The 17,897-nt window shown below is 53.2% G+C and overlaps 5 protein-coding genes across 5 annotated transcripts; all 5 read right to left on the bottom strand.

Moving 5' to 3' along the window:
* Window positions 1–465: 465 nt before the first annotated feature.
* Window positions 466–2,372, bottom strand: JN550_004718 (uncharacterized protein; the record flags this gene model as incomplete). Its single annotated transcript, XM_049316265.1, has 5 exons — window positions 466–558; window positions 616–1,115; window positions 1,165–1,758; window positions 1,821–1,987; window positions 2,158–2,372. The coding sequence occupies 5 exons, from the start codon at window positions 2,370–2,372 to the stop codon at window positions 466–468; spliced, it is 1,569 nt and encodes a 522-aa protein (XP_049173339.1).
* Window positions 2,373–4,539: 2,167 nt separating this feature from the next.
* On the bottom strand, window positions 4,540–5,808 carry JN550_004719 (uncharacterized protein; the record flags this gene model as incomplete). The annotated part of the gene is made up of 1 exon (XM_049316266.1): window positions 4,540–5,808. One exon carries the CDS (start codon window positions 5,806–5,808, stop codon window positions 4,540–4,542), a length of 1,269 nt encoding a protein of 422 aa, XP_049173340.1.
* Window positions 5,809–7,444: 1,636 nt separating this feature from the next.
* JN550_004720 (uncharacterized protein) lies at window positions 7,445–8,549 on the bottom strand (the record flags this gene model as incomplete). The annotated part of the gene is made up of 2 exons (XM_049316267.1): window positions 7,445–8,105; window positions 8,194–8,549. The coding sequence occupies 2 exons, from the start codon at window positions 8,547–8,549 to the stop codon at window positions 7,445–7,447; spliced, it is 1,017 nt and encodes a 338-aa protein (XP_049173341.1).
* Window positions 8,550–9,421: 872 nt separating this feature from the next.
* Window positions 9,422–11,293, bottom strand: JN550_004721 (uncharacterized protein; the record flags this gene model as incomplete). Its single annotated transcript, XM_049316268.1, has 3 exons — window positions 9,422–9,829; window positions 9,882–10,185; window positions 10,239–11,293. The coding sequence occupies 3 exons, from the start codon at window positions 11,291–11,293 to the stop codon at window positions 9,422–9,424; spliced, it is 1,767 nt and encodes a 588-aa protein (XP_049173342.1).
* Window positions 11,294–12,823: 1,530 nt separating this feature from the next.
* On the bottom strand, window positions 12,824–16,761 carry JN550_004722 (uncharacterized protein; the record flags this gene model as incomplete). Its single annotated transcript, XM_049316269.1, has 2 exons — window positions 12,824–14,883; window positions 14,931–16,761. The coding sequence occupies 2 exons, from the start codon at window positions 16,759–16,761 to the stop codon at window positions 12,824–12,826; spliced, it is 3,891 nt and encodes a 1,296-aa protein (XP_049173343.1).
* Window positions 16,762–17,897: the final 1,136 nt, after the last annotated feature.

Here is a 17,897-nt window from a genome sequence, read left to right on the forward strand (position 1 = left end):
ACCCAGAGTCGTGAGCAGCGGCGAAAGAAGGCCAGTGTGGGTTGAGAATAGCTATGTGAAACAGCGTGCGCTAAGGCAGGAGATCAAACGGAGACCAAGATACTGGGGCAACTCTTTGGGAATCGTGCGAGGCACAGTATAAGGAGGCCCCATCACCTATAAACTTTTGTGCCACTACCCATGATTTAGGCTCAGGTAGTACTACTTTTGGGGGGAACAATTAGTGGAAGTTATATCCGTCATGGTATACCTTGAACGCCTACCTAGCAAAACTGATTAAACCATTAGCTCTGGGGTGAACTGATCATAGCTTATGCAATGTCCTGCCACCCAAGGAGGAGATAGAAGTGTGAATGATTACTATTATTCACAGAGATAATTAATGCACTATAAACCTAGAACGCCTTCCATGCAGTCAAACTCCTTGAATTACGCCCTTTCCCGCGCAATCCCCGAAGGAGCCTTTCAGATAGGAGTGCCCACCACCTTCACTGGGTGAGCCTCGGTGTTGAACACCCATTGGTTGTCGTGGTCGGCCGAAACCTGCCACGGGGCCTCCTGTTCTACGTTAGTAATCAAATCGGGAATTTCACGTTGGTGATGGGTATGACGGACCTCTGCCTGGATCAAATAGCTGTACTTCAACACCTCGGCAAACCAGAATGACTCTTGGTGATCCAAAAAGCCACCGCCCCCAGGCACGTTTACGTTCTTAATGCCGCTGAATCCAACATCGCCCACTGAGCAAGTAGCGTTGATACGCAAGAACGCATCCCAAGCCCAGTCCTGATACTTGGAATCTCCGGTTGCACGGTAGGCGTAGTAGTAACTCTCAATTACTTCTGGTCGCAGGTCGTAATACTCAGCTCCGGCCGGGATCCAGAAACCGGACTCTTGGTAGAAGGCTGACTGGTTCACCGGTGGGGCGGGGTTGTTGGTAGCGTTCGCCGCCGTCTTGCTGTCCTGCCAGTTGAACACCTCCGGACCAATTCCGGTGGCGGTTCCAATATAAGTGCCGTGGCAGCCGTTGACAAGTTCCAAGCCAAATTCGATGTAATCCGGCCTGTTCAAGACAAGTCCGCCGAGAATAATGTTACCACCATTGAAACACGCAACTGTCGAGAGTTAGTGCACCACTTCTCTCTGGGGGAGGTGGTAACTTACGATGCTGAGACTGGTACTTCAGAGTGGTGGAGTTGTACCAGGCGGCCAGAAACGTGAGATCTTCTCTAGTAGATGGATGGGAAGGCAGGTACTTGATGCTAGAATCCACAGCTGCGATCCAGCGATCCTTGTAAGTATCGTAACGCGCTGTATCGTACACGTACATCTTGATGAGATACTCGTAAAAGCTGTCATCGCCGCCTCCCCAGCTACCCTGCGAGGAGACAAATGAACCATTGGCAACGCTGACGTCAGTACCGAGCAGTCCCGGGAAAGGCTCTCCGATGTTCTGCGGTTGAGGGTTGAGAAGGTAGGCTTCGCCTTTCTCTGCTAATTTGCCGTATTTCTCTTGTCCAGTCTTGTCACTGAGTCGAACCCACTCCAGCACCAAAGTCCCGATGGTGGCTATTCCATTGGTGCTTTCATTCTTGGGCCGAGGTGGCTCCCAGTCCAGATTGTTGATAGGAATGCCAGTTGGGGTATCGAAGGCCACACTCAGAAGGTCAGCCAGGTGAATAGCTTGGTCTAGGACTGCAGATACTGCGCTCTCATCTTCAGCCATGGCCTTGTAAGGTCCAGTCAAGAGATCGTGCGCTGAGGACAGCATTAGCACAGAAGCTGTCCGCTATTTATGGAGTACTCGCCTGAAATGAGACCGCCAAGGTAACGAATCGTGGTCTCAAAGAGGGAGATGGAGCTGGTATAGTTGGCATGGTCAAAATCGATCTTCGGGATGAAATCCAAGATCTGCTTAATGACTTTCTCATCATTCATGATCAAAGCCGTGGAGAACGCGTCAACAGCACTGGCACCCCAGCCTCCCCTAATTCCATGAATTAGCAAGCTAGGTTATAAACTCGAGTACCGCCTATGATAGCTCCAAGATCGCCACAGACAGCTTCCAGGTTCCAGTAGGAATCAGGAGTTTGCGTGAAGCAAGCACACAGTGCAGATCACTCAATAGCCACCGGGAAGACCGCAGTCACCACTCACAGGTCATTGATGTAAGTCTTCTCCAGCGGAATCAAGCCGTCGTTGGGGAAAGCATAGGTATAGTAGGCATCCCAAGACCTGTCAAATGCCTCTTGCACAGCAGCGAGTCTGTCGGGGTGAGACTGATACTGCGTGCCATTGCCGTATGTGGCAGGCGCGGCGAGAACCGAGGCAGCAGAGCCAAGCAGGCCTAGAGCCCACCTTGATAACACCATATTGAGAATACCAAAGAGAGAGCGGGGCCAAGAAGCGATTGTATAATCAGACAAGCCCTACTACATATACCCAAGATCGGCTGTCGGTGGGCTGGCAGAATGAATGCAATGGGTCCCCACGAAAAGTGGACAGGAGGGAGGATACCAAGTTATATAGCGGGACGGTTCATCTTGCCAAAGAGCCGCAAGGTGCAGGCACAACCGTCCCACCCGGTATAGATTGGGGCGAGAGGCATAATGGGCATCTTATGGGCAGTCACGACCCCTGGGATGGGTTACATGGAGATGCAGGTGGATCTTGTCGAGGTAGCGCCGCTAGTACGGCCTGCAGCACATCATCATATCAGATGCCTTCCGCGGGCATCGATAGTTCGCCTGACGGCAGCAGGAGCCCAAGAAGTCCTGCTAGGTTCTGAGAAGCAACGATCTGCTCGGGGTCGCGAGCCTGGACCTGCCCGGTGCGAAACAGGGCAAGGCCCGCTCGTGACAGGGTTGCTGCAGATGCAGAATGTAACTCAACATCTGTTGATTGACCAGGAGAGACAGACACGAGATTAAGGTCCAGAGGGGGAGGACCAATGCCATGAGGGCATGTGCCACGACTTGGGCCTTGTGCAAGTTCTGAGAACAGACCTCATGGCTTGCGCCGGAAAGAGAGAGAGAGGGAGGGAGGAAGAAAAGGGGCCATGGACTTGGAGATAGTCACCCGCAACCAGTCTAGCTAGTAAGAACCTTGACCTACGAGAATGCATATAAACCAAGCAGAAACCTGCATTCAGACTTGAGGAGTCGGTCAGAGCAGTGGGTCAGCTGCAGGAATCGCACTCGGGCATCCTTTGGCGTGAAGATCCCCGCCGAAATCAGAGTCAGTCTGTGCTGGGCATGGGCGTGCTGGAATGGGGTCACTAAGGAAATACGCGTGGACGCGACGGGCCAAACATAGACTCGGAACTTTATCAGATATTACATAGTCCTTCGGAAGAAACCGACCTTCCAGAACAGTGGTAGCTGAGTCTCGACGGCACAAATGACAGGAGTTAGTGACATGTCGGGGGGGGGAGCACGTCGGGTGGGTGTTTGTCGACCCGGATGACCCAGGCACTGGACGGTTTTGAGGTTGCATCCTGCTATCAGATTGCGATAGACTTGGTGTCGGCATTTCTAGATCATGTCTTGCACCACATTGGCCGGAAGACAAGAAATGACCTCAAGACCAGGACAGAAGGGGTTACGCTTGATTTAATCCCCCCTGACCCCAGTCTTGCCAGTCAGCCCATTGTGGAGTTAGCGGCGGCAGGCTGGGGCCCGTCTTTGCGGGGGATTTACCACGCCAAGTCTCCGCATCATCAGATGAGTGCCAGCTATCATGGGGTCGCTGCGTGAATGATTTTGGGTCCCGGCTGGGTTCTTGGGAGAATTGGAATCAGTTACTTCACGGGGGACTCTAAGGACGGTCGTCCTATGAACTGATTCTGCGGCTCTCAACGGCTTCGCTTCCTGTCTCCAAATGCACTTTGCATACCGAATATGCAGCTGCAAATTGCTTTGGAGATGCCATCGATATCCAAGAGGGTTCCCCCGCTCTTGACCACTTGTTGGAGTTCCGTCATTTCGGCCTGCATGCGAATCGCCAGGAACAAGCATGCATGACTAGTAGCTGCTGCACAACTTCTGGTGATATACCACCTATCATCAATAGCGGCAGGCCCGTCCTAGCTGCACAGCCCTCGACCTACATGCTCAAAGAGGAATACGAAGGAAATTTGTAGGGCCGAACGTAGGGGGGCTCCGAAGAAGGTAGGCTGCCGCTGTGCTCTTGGCGCTGAGTTCCTGCGTCTCGCATGCACATTGTCGACGGTTACACAAGCCAATCGCCTGACCTACCGTTGCCAAGAGGAGGATCTTATTCCTGAAGAACGATTAGATGCGGAGACAGACCTCCAGAACATCGCGTGGCCGTGTATCCGGGGCAATGTGGAAGACACCACACCGCACGTGCTGGAAATTAGGCTGTGTCCAACCGCAACCCTTTCTATGCAAAGATCTTGTGGACTGGTAATATGATGGCACTTTACATACTATTTTCGTAGTCAGTCTCATGCGCGGGGTATGGCAGCCAGCTCGCCGAAATGGTCCATTCTCTGTAAACTATGCAGGCTGCCGAGCTCTACCCCTTGTCCCTGAGCTTGGCCAATGCTGCAGCGATTCCTTCACTGAGCTGGTCCTCCGGTTGTGCATCTGACGACCTCTCCAACGCCGCAGTCTTTTTCGACTCCTCAATCGCTGCTGCGATCATTGCTTCTTCTTCGTCGTCGCCGTTGGTATTGGCATCCACAATTTGCCGGTGGGCTGTCTCCCCTTGAGACGTGCCTCTCTCCCCTTGAGACGTGCCTCTCTCCCCTTGAGACGTGCCTCTCTCCCCTTGAGACGTGCCTCTCTCCCCTTGAGACGTGCCTCTCTGCTGCTGTAAAAGGGGAGTTTCACTACCTCTCGAGGCGCTTGCCGAGAGGGACGGCATGTCCCTGAGGGGCACCTTGCTTAGCGGCATGGCCTGATCGATCGCATTGCTACTCTCGCTGGTGACGAGTTGCCGTTTGCCGGTCTGCTGGATTCTGAAAGGCTCCTCAACCACGCTGCACCATCTCTTGACCTTTTTCTCACCCCAGCCTCCAATGACGGCGACCTGCTCTGCCTCCGCATTGACAGCATTTCGAACGCTCCCGAACGCGCTCACCAGGGAGATTGCATCGGCTTTGTTGATACCCCTGGGCACCGTGACAAACTCAACGAGCTTCTCGGAGTAACTCGTAGCTTGCTGCCCCTTGATGCCGGCAGCACTCGCATGCTCGTACGACTTGTAGAGCTCAAGATAGCGGGCTGCCTCGGCGGCCGACCAGCACAGTATGATGGTGACATTGTTGACCAGTGATGTTTTGGACAGCTCCCGCAGTGTGTCCTCGTGATTCGGTATGTCCACCATGGTCAGGAGGATCCTTAGGTTATATCTGCCCTGCAAGTTCCTTATGCGCGTGTAGACATACTCTGGGTGCAGACGATGGTACTTGAGACTCAGGAAGAGCGCACACGTCGTCAAGCCGAGGCCGTAGTCGGCCGGAATGTCACTATACTCCCATGGTAGAGACCGGAGGGCTGCCAGAACGGGATTTCCCTTCTGACGCGGGGATACCAGAATCGAAGACCCCGAAGACCTCTGGGGCAGGGCTTGCGGTGTCGGTTGCACGATCTTGGAGCCCGAAGTGTTGGACGGTGGCGCTTTGTCCAACCTCTGAGGCGTGGGTTGCTGTATCCTCTGCGGTGTTGGCTGCTGGACGCGGCTCGCCGCCGGCTGTCTGCTCTGTCCCGTGGTTTGCCCGCCTGCAGAGGATGCCAAGGCGCTCAAGAAGTCGGGGTCCGCGCCAAAGTCATCGTCGTCCATGATGTAGGCCGTGACGTTGTGAAAGTCCCCCAGTCTGAGAGCGAGAACTGCCTCTGAGGCGCGATCCAGGCAGGCGACCGGGTTTTGCCAGCTGCAGGTCTAGGTAGCCACTCCCGGCAGTGAGCAGCTCAAGGGCGGCCCGGATCCATCTGGTGGGGCTCTCACCAACTCACTGGAGTTACCTCAGCCCACTAACTTCCAGCGTGTTAGTGCCAGCTCCTCCTTCATATGAAGCTCTACCAACCTGAACTGAGCATCGTCATGGTCGCAGATTGCAACACAGAACCCGTGCTATGATCCGCGTGCTTTCCATGTTTCTGAACAACATCGAGTCCCATCCGTGTGATGTTTACTGGATCGGGCCCCCGCAACCGACCCAACATTGTAGCCTCGCTCAGAAAGACCTTGCCGTTAACATACCTGCAGCGGATACACGGGCCTGTTCTCAGCCAGGCTTCTCTTGTCTGCTAAGTGCAGTTCTGCAAAATCCGTGATATATTAATAGATACCCGGCCGCGTTCTTGATCCCCGCGTTGCCAGGTATTGGGCCATTCATGTGGATGCATTAATCCACCGGCCTGCCCGAAACCGACCAACTCTACTGCTCTCTGTAATTGCAAATGCCACGGAAGTCACCGTTGCGGGCACCACCTCTGCTGTTTGGGTAGGCAGCTCGGAAGACACGCCGACTGGCCTCGTCTCCGAACGGGCTGCCCCCGAAGCCTTTCATATAGACAATCAGGCCAAGTGACTGATGCCAGACCCACAAGCCGTAGAACTGATACGAGAACACACAGAGATCAAGATAGTCGTTTAAGAGACCATTATATAATCCTATGCTGCCATGTCCGCTCTTTATTTTCGATAAAATGATTGAGATTTTGGCGCCGATTGTGATAGGTTTGTAAGACTCGGTCGACCACCTGCGTGTGCCTACATCCAATAGTGCTAGTACACCAGTCGTGAGAAAGCGAAGTCCACGACTTGACACTTTGTATTTTGTATCTCTGGACTGATGCAACTATGTAACTCTAGGCGCTTATAGTCTACGACGTTAAGTTCAAGCTGACACTCTAAATCGGCTGAGGCTGACTTGTTGCGCCCATTTCAAATCTCTTGTGTAATGATTTAGAATCTCTCTGAACTCTTCCAAAATCTCGTCAAATTCCCCCAACGCCATGATAAAAGCAATAAACACGTCAACTTTCCCGATGGGATAGGCAGGGTAGAGCACGGCGCCAAAATATTTAATATGTAACTCCCGCAACGTTTGACCTACAAGGAGGACATAAAGCTATGTCCTGTGTTAGCATAGAACAAATGGAAGATCCGAAGCGAGATATATGTACCCGAATTCAGACACAGGTGTGAGACTGGCCGTGGTCGGGTCCAGGCAAATTCGTGTAGCTGGATATCGTCTAGTGGACTTGAAACTTGAACAGTTCCTCGCAGCTCCTATCCATCCGGTTTCCTCCCATATATGATGAAGAAGGGCCAAAACCCACTGGAACGTCGGACGTCAGTATCTGTGAAAAGAAAGTCCACACGCAGAATTTAAGCATGATTTCGAAGACAGGACTCGTTCCTGTGCTCCCAATACCCAACGGGAGTAAGATAACATGACACCCAACGCAACTTACTGGATATTCCGATTCCTCAAGTCCCTCAGCACATCGGCAATGAGCTGCCGGATCTCCGCCGGCGACAGGCCCGCGGCCACGAGGAGCTTCAGCGAGACGCCCTCGAGCCCGCGCTGCGACAGCAGCGTGGCGGTGAAGCGGCCGGCGTCCTTGAAGGCGCCGTCGCCGGCCCACTGGCTGCAGGGGAACGGCACGAGCTCCTCGCGGACGTCGACGAAGCCCGCGGCCTCGAGCAGGCGCTTGTAGTCGCGGACGCGCAGGAGGCTGCGGCCGGGCCCGGACCCGTTGCCGGATCCCGCGGCCGCGGCGCCCGCGACCAGGAGCCGGGTCCAGCGCTCGAGGGCCGTGCCGGCGTGCGAGCCGTCGAACGACTGGAAGTCGGCGAACAGCTCCTGGAACTCGATCCAGCCGCCGGGCGCCATGTGGGCGCGGGCGCGAGCCATGACGGCGCGCGGGTCGTCGAAACAGCTGAACATCATGCGCAGGTGGACGTAGTCGAAGAGGGCCGGGTCGAAGGTCCAGGCGTCGTACTCGGCGTCCTCGCGCGCGAAGATGCAGTTGGGCGGGACGTTCTGCCTCGGCTGGATCAGGCTCAGGTCTGTGCCGAAGACGCGCGACGAAGGGTGCTCGTTGGCGAAGTCGATCGCCCAGATCCCCCTGGATGGCAGCAAATCCCATTAGTGACCCGCATCGCGCAGCGCCGTCTCGGTCTGCTACTGAAGGCAGCATGGCCAAAGGGACTTACGTGCCGGTCCCGATGTCCAGTACGTTGGCTGGCTCCTCAATCGGCGCCCAGTAGAGCCGCCGCTTCATGATGAGCATGATGGCGACGTGCTGCATATCCAGGCGGTCCTGTTCCTCGCCGTCGTTAGGTAGGAAATATTGCCCAGGTTTGTAGGCTTGGTAGGTCCGCCCGTGCTCCAGAATATATTCATCCTCGAAGACTGATGAGCCGGTGCACTTGCGCTCGTATGGCGTGAAGTCATCTGAGTTGTTGTCGACGACAGGAAAACCAACCGATAGGTCCGGCGCAAAGGTCGTCAGGAAATCCTGGTTTGCCTGCCGACTTGATTGACCGCGGTTGACGTAGTTTGGGGACATCTTCGCGCTGCTGTTCAAGTCGGGAGGAGGAGGAGAATCATATTACATAGTATAGCAGAGTGCCAACCGGCCACGGCCAAGTTTATAAAGCAGTGGAGCGCTGGCGCGAGAATCGGGTCGTGGTGGTGGTGGAGGAAGTGGGCAAAGAAGAACGAGGAGGGCAGGCAGGCCGGAGGAATTCGTACGTCGCAACCAACACGCATATACTCTACCGAAAAGACGGGTCGTCCCCCCAATGACCTGGATGCATTCTGTACTTTCTAGAGAACGCACGTCAAGCGCGCAACGCTGCACCAAAGCCGCCCCGTCGGTAGCCAATGAGAGGGGAGGAGAGATTCTCTGTCCAAGACTGCGTCGTTGCAACCGCGCTCCGGCGGCAAATCAGGTAGAACGGACTGCAGTGCAACTGCTCGACCTGCTCGAACCGTCATCAGAGCGTCTAAGTCCTAGGCGAGCGTGTTATGTTGGTAGTATATGGGATCACCGGGCGGTGCTAATATTACCCAGGGTGCTCAATTTATTGTTGGTTGTACAACAGTCTCCCGACTGGCGCCATCGGCGTTACAACCCGTCATTGGCCTGTTGAATTGAAACAAAGAGAACTCTCGCTGATATTTCTTCGACCGCAATCCGTGCCTCTCTCTAGCATGCTTGATGGTGATCGGGCTTCTTCGCATGTGATTGTCGAATGCCCGAGCTCTTGGCACAACACCTGGGCAGCCTAGTACGGTGAGTGCCACTCGGCATGCCTCCACCCTTGAAACTAGGTCCCGACATGTTCACAAGGCGCCGGGATTTCTTTGCACAACAATGATACAATATAATACTATAAACAATGAGAATGCCCTTTTCTACACGTGCCTCGACACAGATCACCAATTTTCCCAGACCTTCTTCGGGAGCACCTCTCGCATGACGGCCCAGTGTCCAAGCGCAGTCTGATCATGGTACTTGGCCAGTGTCTGGGTGTCGTTCTGCCTCACGATACCCACATCATCACCTGTCAAGAATGCTGACTCGGGAACCTCGTTCTTAGGCATGAGGTAGTGCGCCCTAGCCCGGCTCTGCAGCAGATCGCCCTCGACGATGGGTCTGAACACAATCTTGTCGTCGACCTTGCGACAGAATACTACAACATTGTCGAAATCGCGGCCTTGTTCGTCCACCTTCTGTTCCGACGGTGTTGGCGACTCCCGGAAGATTCTACACGATGGGAAGACTTCCCTGATGGTGTGCATCACGGTGCTCAGGGGAGGCAGGGAAAAGTCACCGGCGTAGTTCTGGTTCGGTCAGTCTCCCGCGTCAGGATGGATAATATATAGGTTGTCTTACAATTGCAATAACGCCGTTGGGCTTGAGGAGGGTGTTGAGGGACTGGAGAAATTCAAGAGTGAAAAGAGGGATAGGCTCAGCCCCGCCAGTAAAGACGTCGTGGATAATGTAGTCGAAGCTCTGGGCTTGGTCCTTGGCAATACGCGCAGTGTAGCTGACAGCATCCTCGATAGCCGCGGTGTGATTGGAAGGAAGCCCGAAATACTTGACAGCAAAATCGTACACTATCGGGTCAATCTCAACAATGGTTGTGTCAATCCCGTGGGCAATCAATGCTGAAGGCGTGGTACCAATACCCAAGCCGCTGGGGGGGAGACGTTAGCACGAAGACGTGAGCCTGAAGATTGGGAGACTTACATGTTGAGGGCCCTAGCATCTTTATCTGCGACCCTATTCGGAACTTCAACAAGCCTAACGGCTTCGAGCATGGCAAAGACAGCATAGACTGGCTCTCCAACGATAATCTTGGGGAGCTTGGTCCACTCGCCGCCCAGCAGACTGTGGTCGCATCTCATGACCCTGAAGCCGTCGTTCGCGCTCTCCAAGACGGAGATATAACCCGTCACCGACTCCCAGCGATCAAGCACTGACCAGCCATCTTCCTTCAGCACCGAGTTGATAGACTTGGTTGCCAAGGGCGTCATGATATGCGTGTTGAGGAAAGCAGCGTGGAGGACCGCAGGAATACTGTAGAGCGCTAGCTTGGACGGCGCCATGATGGTGTAGGTGCCCGCGAGGACGAGCTCCCACCCGAACCTCGTCTGCATGAAGGACTTCCCAATCCCGTACTGCAGGTTCTCAGCCGTGAACATCTCCACAAACTTGTAAATGCCGTAGGAGACGAATCCGGGTGCTGCATCACCAGCCCACTTCGGTAGCCCCTCCAGGTCTGCTGCCTCAAGAATGTCTGCAACACAGGCGATAGAGAAGGCCATCAATGGGAAAAGAGTCAATGCCTCCGTGATAAGGGGTCCCCAGCTCGCCGTGAAGACTCCACTGAGTTTGAAAAGGTAGAATTGCGCCATGGGGATGTATGCCGCGATAAGTGGCAAGAAGTACTGAGTCTTCATGGGCAGGCTCCGCCTCAGGGCCAGGTTGGCAGCCCAGCCGACGAATGCGGAGGCTATGACGACCTTGGAGTGGTATATGGATGAGGGGATTCCCCCATAGATGGGGGAGAGAGCCAGCTCAGAGACATTGGCGTAGACGGCTATCACAGCCAACAATGAAGTGGCCTTGCCCCAGATGACGGCCTGCCGGATGAGCCAATTCGACGTTGTCTCACTCTTGGCCTGGTCGGCAAGCTTCTTGAGCTCATCCTCAAAGCTCTCCGGGGTGAAGGATGAGTCTGGATTGATTTCCGGCACAGGCTTCTTGGCCTCTTTTCTGGCTGCTTGCTTCCGGGGAGGCATGGCGATGGTCGTACAGCAGCGATTACAATGGGAAAGTAATAGAACGGGGGCAATTGAGGCGATCCACCTCTTCTGTACAAACCGAAGGGAAACGAAGTCAGATGGAAATCAACAAGGTATCAACCAACAGCCCGCTGTTGCATCTCCAGCATCCGACTTTGATGTATTGGGAAGAATATGGCCAGATATTGTTTCGAGTGCCCAGACCCAGGGATAGGTGGTGGAGCCATAATTTGTTTCAACCGCACGTTCGGTGTCCCTGGCTGCTCATTCAGCACCTCTCAAAGTGCCAAGCTGTTGTGGCGTCGCCAGCGTCACCGCCACAGAAGGATACCCTGCCTGATGCACATGCAGAATATTCTCCTATGGGACACGGCCAGACGACAACATTCGTTTACTATTACAATCTTGAATTTGAGGCAGATGATAAAACTCAACAGCCAATTGTTCGTATGATAACTGAATCACTGCAACTGTCAATAGAGATCCAAAGATCCGAATGCGGAGCCTAATTACCCACCAGACACGCGAGTGAGGTGTACCTGGTTAGGTATCTTGGCCGGGCCGCTAGTTATGCAGTAATTGAGTCCATGCCCCTAACCGACAGGAACACCCCGGCTCCACCAAAAAGTCGTCAGCCCTTCGCGAATCCGGCATCCCAGGAACCTCAAATCGCATCCCGCAAGCCCTTGACTCCCCGTCAATCCCCCCCTCAAGGCGCGTTCCACCATGGCGAAGAAAGGTATGCAGCGTCCCTGCCCACCACCCCCTCGCGCATTCTAGCTCCCCGCCCCGTCTACCAGGCTGTCGGGTCCAGCTGACATTATCCCACAGTCAAGTCTCGCATCATCAACGTGCGCCTTCTCTCGATGGCCATGACGGGCTACTTCTACTCCTTCACGCGCCCACGGACGGCAAACCCCATGAGCATGCTCAAGTATGACCCGATAAGTACGTCAGGATCCCGAACCTCGAGTGGCAGCACCCGATCGCCCCCCGCCCTCGTCCTTAGACCCCAAGCTTGCAAGTTTGGCTAACACATGGACCTCCCGCTGCAGTACGGAAAAAGGTTCTTTTCCTCGAGCAGAAACGTAAGGGCAAGTGATCCCGCGGCGCCAAAGCACATACATGTACGACCGCATCCGATCGAGATATGGCTTGTTGGGGGATTAGAGCAGCTTGACCCGAGACACATCGTCCGTGGGCACCACCTGAGCAACGAGCATTGTACATATAAATGTATAGTAAGGCGTTAAAAATGACGACAATGGAATCGATAGACGCATATGGGCTTTCGAGCCATCTGAGAAGCTACAATTATTGCAAATAGCACCACTACTTCGTCTGAATGGCTGTACATATACCCCGACCCTCGCCTGTACCTACATCACAGCAATGCTCCTTTTCACTTTTCTTTTTATCGGCTTTCAGCTCCCATTCTCTCAGCAATCACAGCAAATCATCAGTCCACGGAACTATAAGCTATCAAGTGGGAGTAGAGCAACATGTAATGTCTGGGTGACACGTGGTTTACTGCTCACGTCGAAGCTTGTATGGCAACTTATGCTCCTGACTACCGCTCAAGGGCATGGAGGTATCTGAAGCCATTGGCGTTTGACTGGCTCCCCTCAAAGTTTGACTGGAAGCCGCAGAGCTCTGCGATCCTGTTCTTGACTGCGTTCCGTAAGTGATGATACCACCTGACCGTGTTGCCAGCGGACCACGTGTAGCTGCTCCTTTGGCATCGCTTATTGTGGGCATGGCCATGTCTCCCTCATCGAGTTCTGTTTCGCGGTGACTGGCTACGCTGTTGCGAATCTGAAAGTAATCTGACTTGGACTGTGAGCGAGATCGGGATGAGCCGCTTCGGCCAGAACCTGGAAGTACTGTGTCCATTGCTTGGGGTGCAAAAGGCAGTCTCTGACGCTTGCCATCAGACTTCGGAACTTCGGTTTCTAGCTCCGTAGCGGCCCGCTTCCTGCTCTCAATGCTTGCGTTCGCAAGATGACCTCCTTGAACAGGTCGGTTGAAGCTGCTGTGACTCGAGACGACTGGCCGCTGCTGCGTAGATGGGGCCACTGTACTGTTCATTGAGACGTGCTGTGCTGCGGCTTCAGGCTCTTTCGACGTGCTACGCGTCGTTCTGATACACGATTTGAGAGGCTGTTTGGTACCTTTACGGCTACTTTGGTTCTCTACCGTGTCCAATGGAGCTGCTGTGGAGGTCTCCTCAAAGGCAACTCGTTTGGACCGAAACGAGGTGCGTTTCTCTGGTAGGGTGACGTTATCATCCTTGGTCTGCTGGCTTGAAGCTTGCGTCTTCAATACCTCAAGCTGCTTCTGCTCTACGCCTATGAGCTCCACTATTTTCTCCTTCACTTGCGCGGCATTGCTAAAGTCTTTCTCGAGGCTCTTGCACACTGTGTGCATATTGATGAGGCCATCATGCAGATGCGAAATTGGTTCGAGACCTTGTATATCCTCCTTCATAGCCTTGAAATGGCTAACGAGCTCGTTGACACGGTTGATCTCTTCTCGCATCAGCCTGGGGATGTCATCTGACCTCGTCGATGATAGCCGTTGTGCTCTCTCCTTTGCCTTCTGCAGTTCCTGCTCCAGCTTCGCCCGAGACTTCTCGGAAGCTTCAAAGCGGCTTTCGATGTCGCGATGCTTTTGCTCAAACTGCTGTGTTGCATTTTGAATGGCGGTGTTCTGTTTCTCAGCTGCAGTGTCAATGGTCTGCTGCAAGTCCTGACGAGCCTTCTCGGCCTCCTCCAAGGAGCCGCTCTGGACCTGCAGCTGCTCCTTGCTCTGTCGCGCCTCTTCCTCCAGCCTCTTGAAAGCTGAATCATTTTCCTTGAGTAGCTGTTTGAGCCTAGCCACTTCAGCTGCCTCCGAATCTCCGCGTGCCTCATGTACATTGAGCTCGGCTTGGAGCTCATTGATGTGCTCCTGCTGCGAGGCTATGCTATCTTTCAGATCAATATTCTCTTCGTTGAACCGACCATTGAATTCCGTGGCTTCCTCCAGCTTCTCCTGAGTGTCTCTCATTTTCGACTTAAGATCCTGCAGCTTAGTCTCTGCTTGCTTGTGCAACTCCTGCCACCGTTGGGCCTCCTGGCCATGGTGGTGACTATGTTCGCTGATTGATTCGCATATTGTTTTGATCTCGTTCAGAGTTGCATCATGAGCCTGGCCGCTGTCACCCGCAGTTGCTATTTTCGAGGCCAAGTGCTGAATCTCTGTTATTATATCTCGTGACACATGCTGTCGAAGCGACTGTATCTCCTGAGTGACACTTGAAGGGTCGGTAGCCTTTGACTTAAGCTCATCAATGACAGCTCCAATGGAGTCCAGCTTCAAAAGTCGTCTAGAAGCAGTCGACTGCGCCTCTTGGTCGCGAATCTTCTGATGCTCCAGCGCCTCAAGTATCTTACTATTCTGGTCTCTCAAATTCATGATTATGTGAGCATTGCTATCGCGAGACCCCTGCAGTTCTTTCTGAAGACTCTGTGTGTGGTCACGCTCCCGAGACAACTGCTGCTGGCTCGACTCGAGATCAGCTTTGAGGACCTTGATTGTGCCATCCACTGCAATATATTAGTCCACACGACGTTCTTTCGACATGAAAACTTACACTCTAGAGCCTGCTGACGTGCAAGGTTCACAACATCTCTAACCTTTCTCTGAAGGTCATCTCGAGCAGCCTCGGATTTTTTAACGGTCGCATCCAGTGATGCCTGTCTTGACTTCTCGAGTTCTTGTTGCTCAGCTTTGAGGCGCTCAATGGTCTCATTGACATGCTCCTTGGACTTTGTGTAGAGTTTCTGCTGCTCCTTGGTAGCATCATTGAGACGGCCTCTGTACTTATCGCACTTCTTGATCAAACGCTCAATATTGGTGGCTTGTGCTGTCAATGTTCCTTCACTGGCCTTGAGCTGATGGGTGAGGTCTTGATTTGCATTCTGTAGCTGTTCCGCAATTTGATTTTGAGCACGACGCTCGTTTTCCAGCTGTTCAAGCTGATCTTCATATGCCTGGACCGTGTCCTCTAGCCTGGCCATCTTATCAATCACTCGTTGCTTGTACTTTTGTTCCGCGAAGAAGTAGCCATTCCAACATCCGGCAAATTGCTCCCTATATTCGCCAAGCTCGATGTAAGCCTCCTTGAGAGGAGTCAGGGGCTCTGACTTTCGGGATGAAGGAGTCGTTCGGCGCCTCGAGATGTTTGATAAGTTCGAACCTCGCGAGATGGGTCTCATCGATAGCTGGCTCGATGTTGGAACGGCTAGGGGACGATTTGCCATACCCCTACTACTGGTCTTTGAGGGCTTGATCTGCCGGCGCTGGCGAGTTGTCATTGGTGGCTTGAATGACAGATCGGACATCACAGAGCTCTCTCTTGGTCTTCTCGCAGGAGTTGTTTTATCATCACTTGGGTGGATGTGATGTGTGGTCTCAGGTTCCATGAAGACCTCAATGCCCTTTGAAGACCTTTCCTGTTTGTGTCGACGATGGTGCCTAATTCCACCAACAGGTGTTTGCACAGGAGACTGCTCTGCGGAGCTCTTGAGTGCTGGTCCCTCCAATGGTCCGTGGTAGGCTGGTATTCTGTCTCGTACTACAGTCAGAGACCTCTTGTTCAAGGGAGGAGGCTGTTGTTCTTCCTGATCAGTAGCCATGTCCTCTGGTGGAAAAGGTGCATGTGAATAATCATCTTGAGGCGTACGGTCCTGGGACGGTTGGGTGCTGGGATCCAGTATGTGTGGACGTTCCACATCCAATCTCTGGCCTTTCAATAGGCGATCAGCAGCATTTTGTCCTTTGTTAGTCTCTTGTCGAACTTGGCTGCCATGCTCCCCTAAGTGAGAGTCCCGATCGCTACTAGCAGGTTGGCCTTGACCTCGGACAGAGTCTTGGTCTGCATCCGATTCTTCAACTGTGCTGAATGAGTGATTCGAACCAGAATCTCGCTTTGAATAAGAGACACCATGCTCCATTGCAGAAGTGTGTTGCTCCACTCCCACAAGCTGAAGGGAACTGGCCCGTCTTTCCTGGTACGCTGCAGGAGAATGACCAGCTTGCTTGTCTGCCTCAGTCACCATTGAGGACCTAGGATCTTCCATTGATATCTGTGTGTCAATAATCTTACCCCTTGGGTCTTGAAGGGCCTTGTTTGACAGACCAGACTGGTGCAGTTGGTTTGGCTTGAACGTGAAACCTTCCGCGGTAAGGTCTTCGGGCTTCTCGAACTGTGAACGGTCCAGGAGACTACCATGGGATGCTTTTGTAGCATGATCATGAAACTCTCCAAGACGAGGCGGCATCTGCGTTGAGGCAGTTGACGTCTGCGTGTCGCCCAGGAGTGAAAGCATGTGAGTCGAGCCTGAGCTTTCCTGGGAGTCTTCCAGGGCGGCAGACCCCACTGCGTTTGCCCAAGCCTTTGCCGCCGTCGGGTATGACGCCATGGAAATAATTGATGGGCTCTCACCGAGGGGACGATGTATGATGCAGCAGCCTTGGAAATTTCTAATTTTCTCACAAGATGCCCTCTGATGGTGCTTGTTAGTATGGGCGGCAAATATCGGGAAGATGTGGAGGAGCTGAAAACGTGAGGTGGAATCACGATTCTGGAAAGATCGCAGCGCCCTGCTGCCTAAGTACTGACCAAGTACTGACCAAGTACTGACCAAGTACGACGCTGCAGGATGGAAGCGTGGAAGGAGCAGCGATAGGTCGGGAGAGGCATGAGGGAAGTCGCGCCTTCCATCTCCATTGGTTGGCATCAAGTCAGTTGGAACGCATCAGCCAGTGAGCGTGAACGAGAACGAGCAGGCAAGACCTGTTCAAGGAAAAGACAAATTACATAAAGGGTTATGACCACTGTGCATTCATTCAGAATGGGCAGGATGGTGATTGGTATTTTGAACGTAGTTGTGGATGTATTCGACGGCAGACACCGAAACAATCATCTGACCCCCACTCGGTTGATCTAGTCAAGCATCCTGATATGTAAGGAACACTGTTAGCACTAGACACTCCCACCAGGCATATCCTTGAGGAGTCCTCTGAAAAACTCGGGTTTTCGATGCATGGGGGAAGTATACGGGAAGTATACGGGAAGTATACGGGAATTATACGAGGCAAAGCTAAGTTATTAGGGCCCTCTTCTTCACTCTTCACGTGATGTGCCTCTATCGAATTAATGCGAGATGGTCGTCTTTGATTGGAGCATATGGCTCATATAAAAGCACAATAACTAATGCTACAGACAGGGGTAGACTTTGATATAGAAGCGCGAGGAATAAGGCGAAAGCAATGGCCGAGAGTAGCTGGGCTCGAACTTAATTCGACAATGTTTCCAATTATAGAAAGTGCCTACTAAATAGATCTCACATTATGGGTCACATAATTATCGTGTGCGCGCAAGCCAAAGTATGCGAGGTCATCTTGCAATGCATTCAACAAATATCACTAAGTGGCAGTCTGGACTAACACCGGTCGTCAAGGGCCGAACAGGTGCAGTTACCCGAGATGAAATATATACATAGAGAATCCGTCCTTTTTCAGAGCCTTCCACATCCTAGCCCTCACGTCGGCGTAG

Source organism: Neoarthrinium moseri, assembly GCF_022829205.1.
Source record: "Neoarthrinium moseri strain CBS 164.80 chromosome Unknown scaffold13_Wmoseri_CBS_16480, whole genome shotgun sequence".
Classification (NCBI taxonomy): Eukaryota; Fungi; Ascomycota; class Sordariomycetes; order Amphisphaeriales; family Apiosporaceae; genus Neoarthrinium; species Neoarthrinium moseri.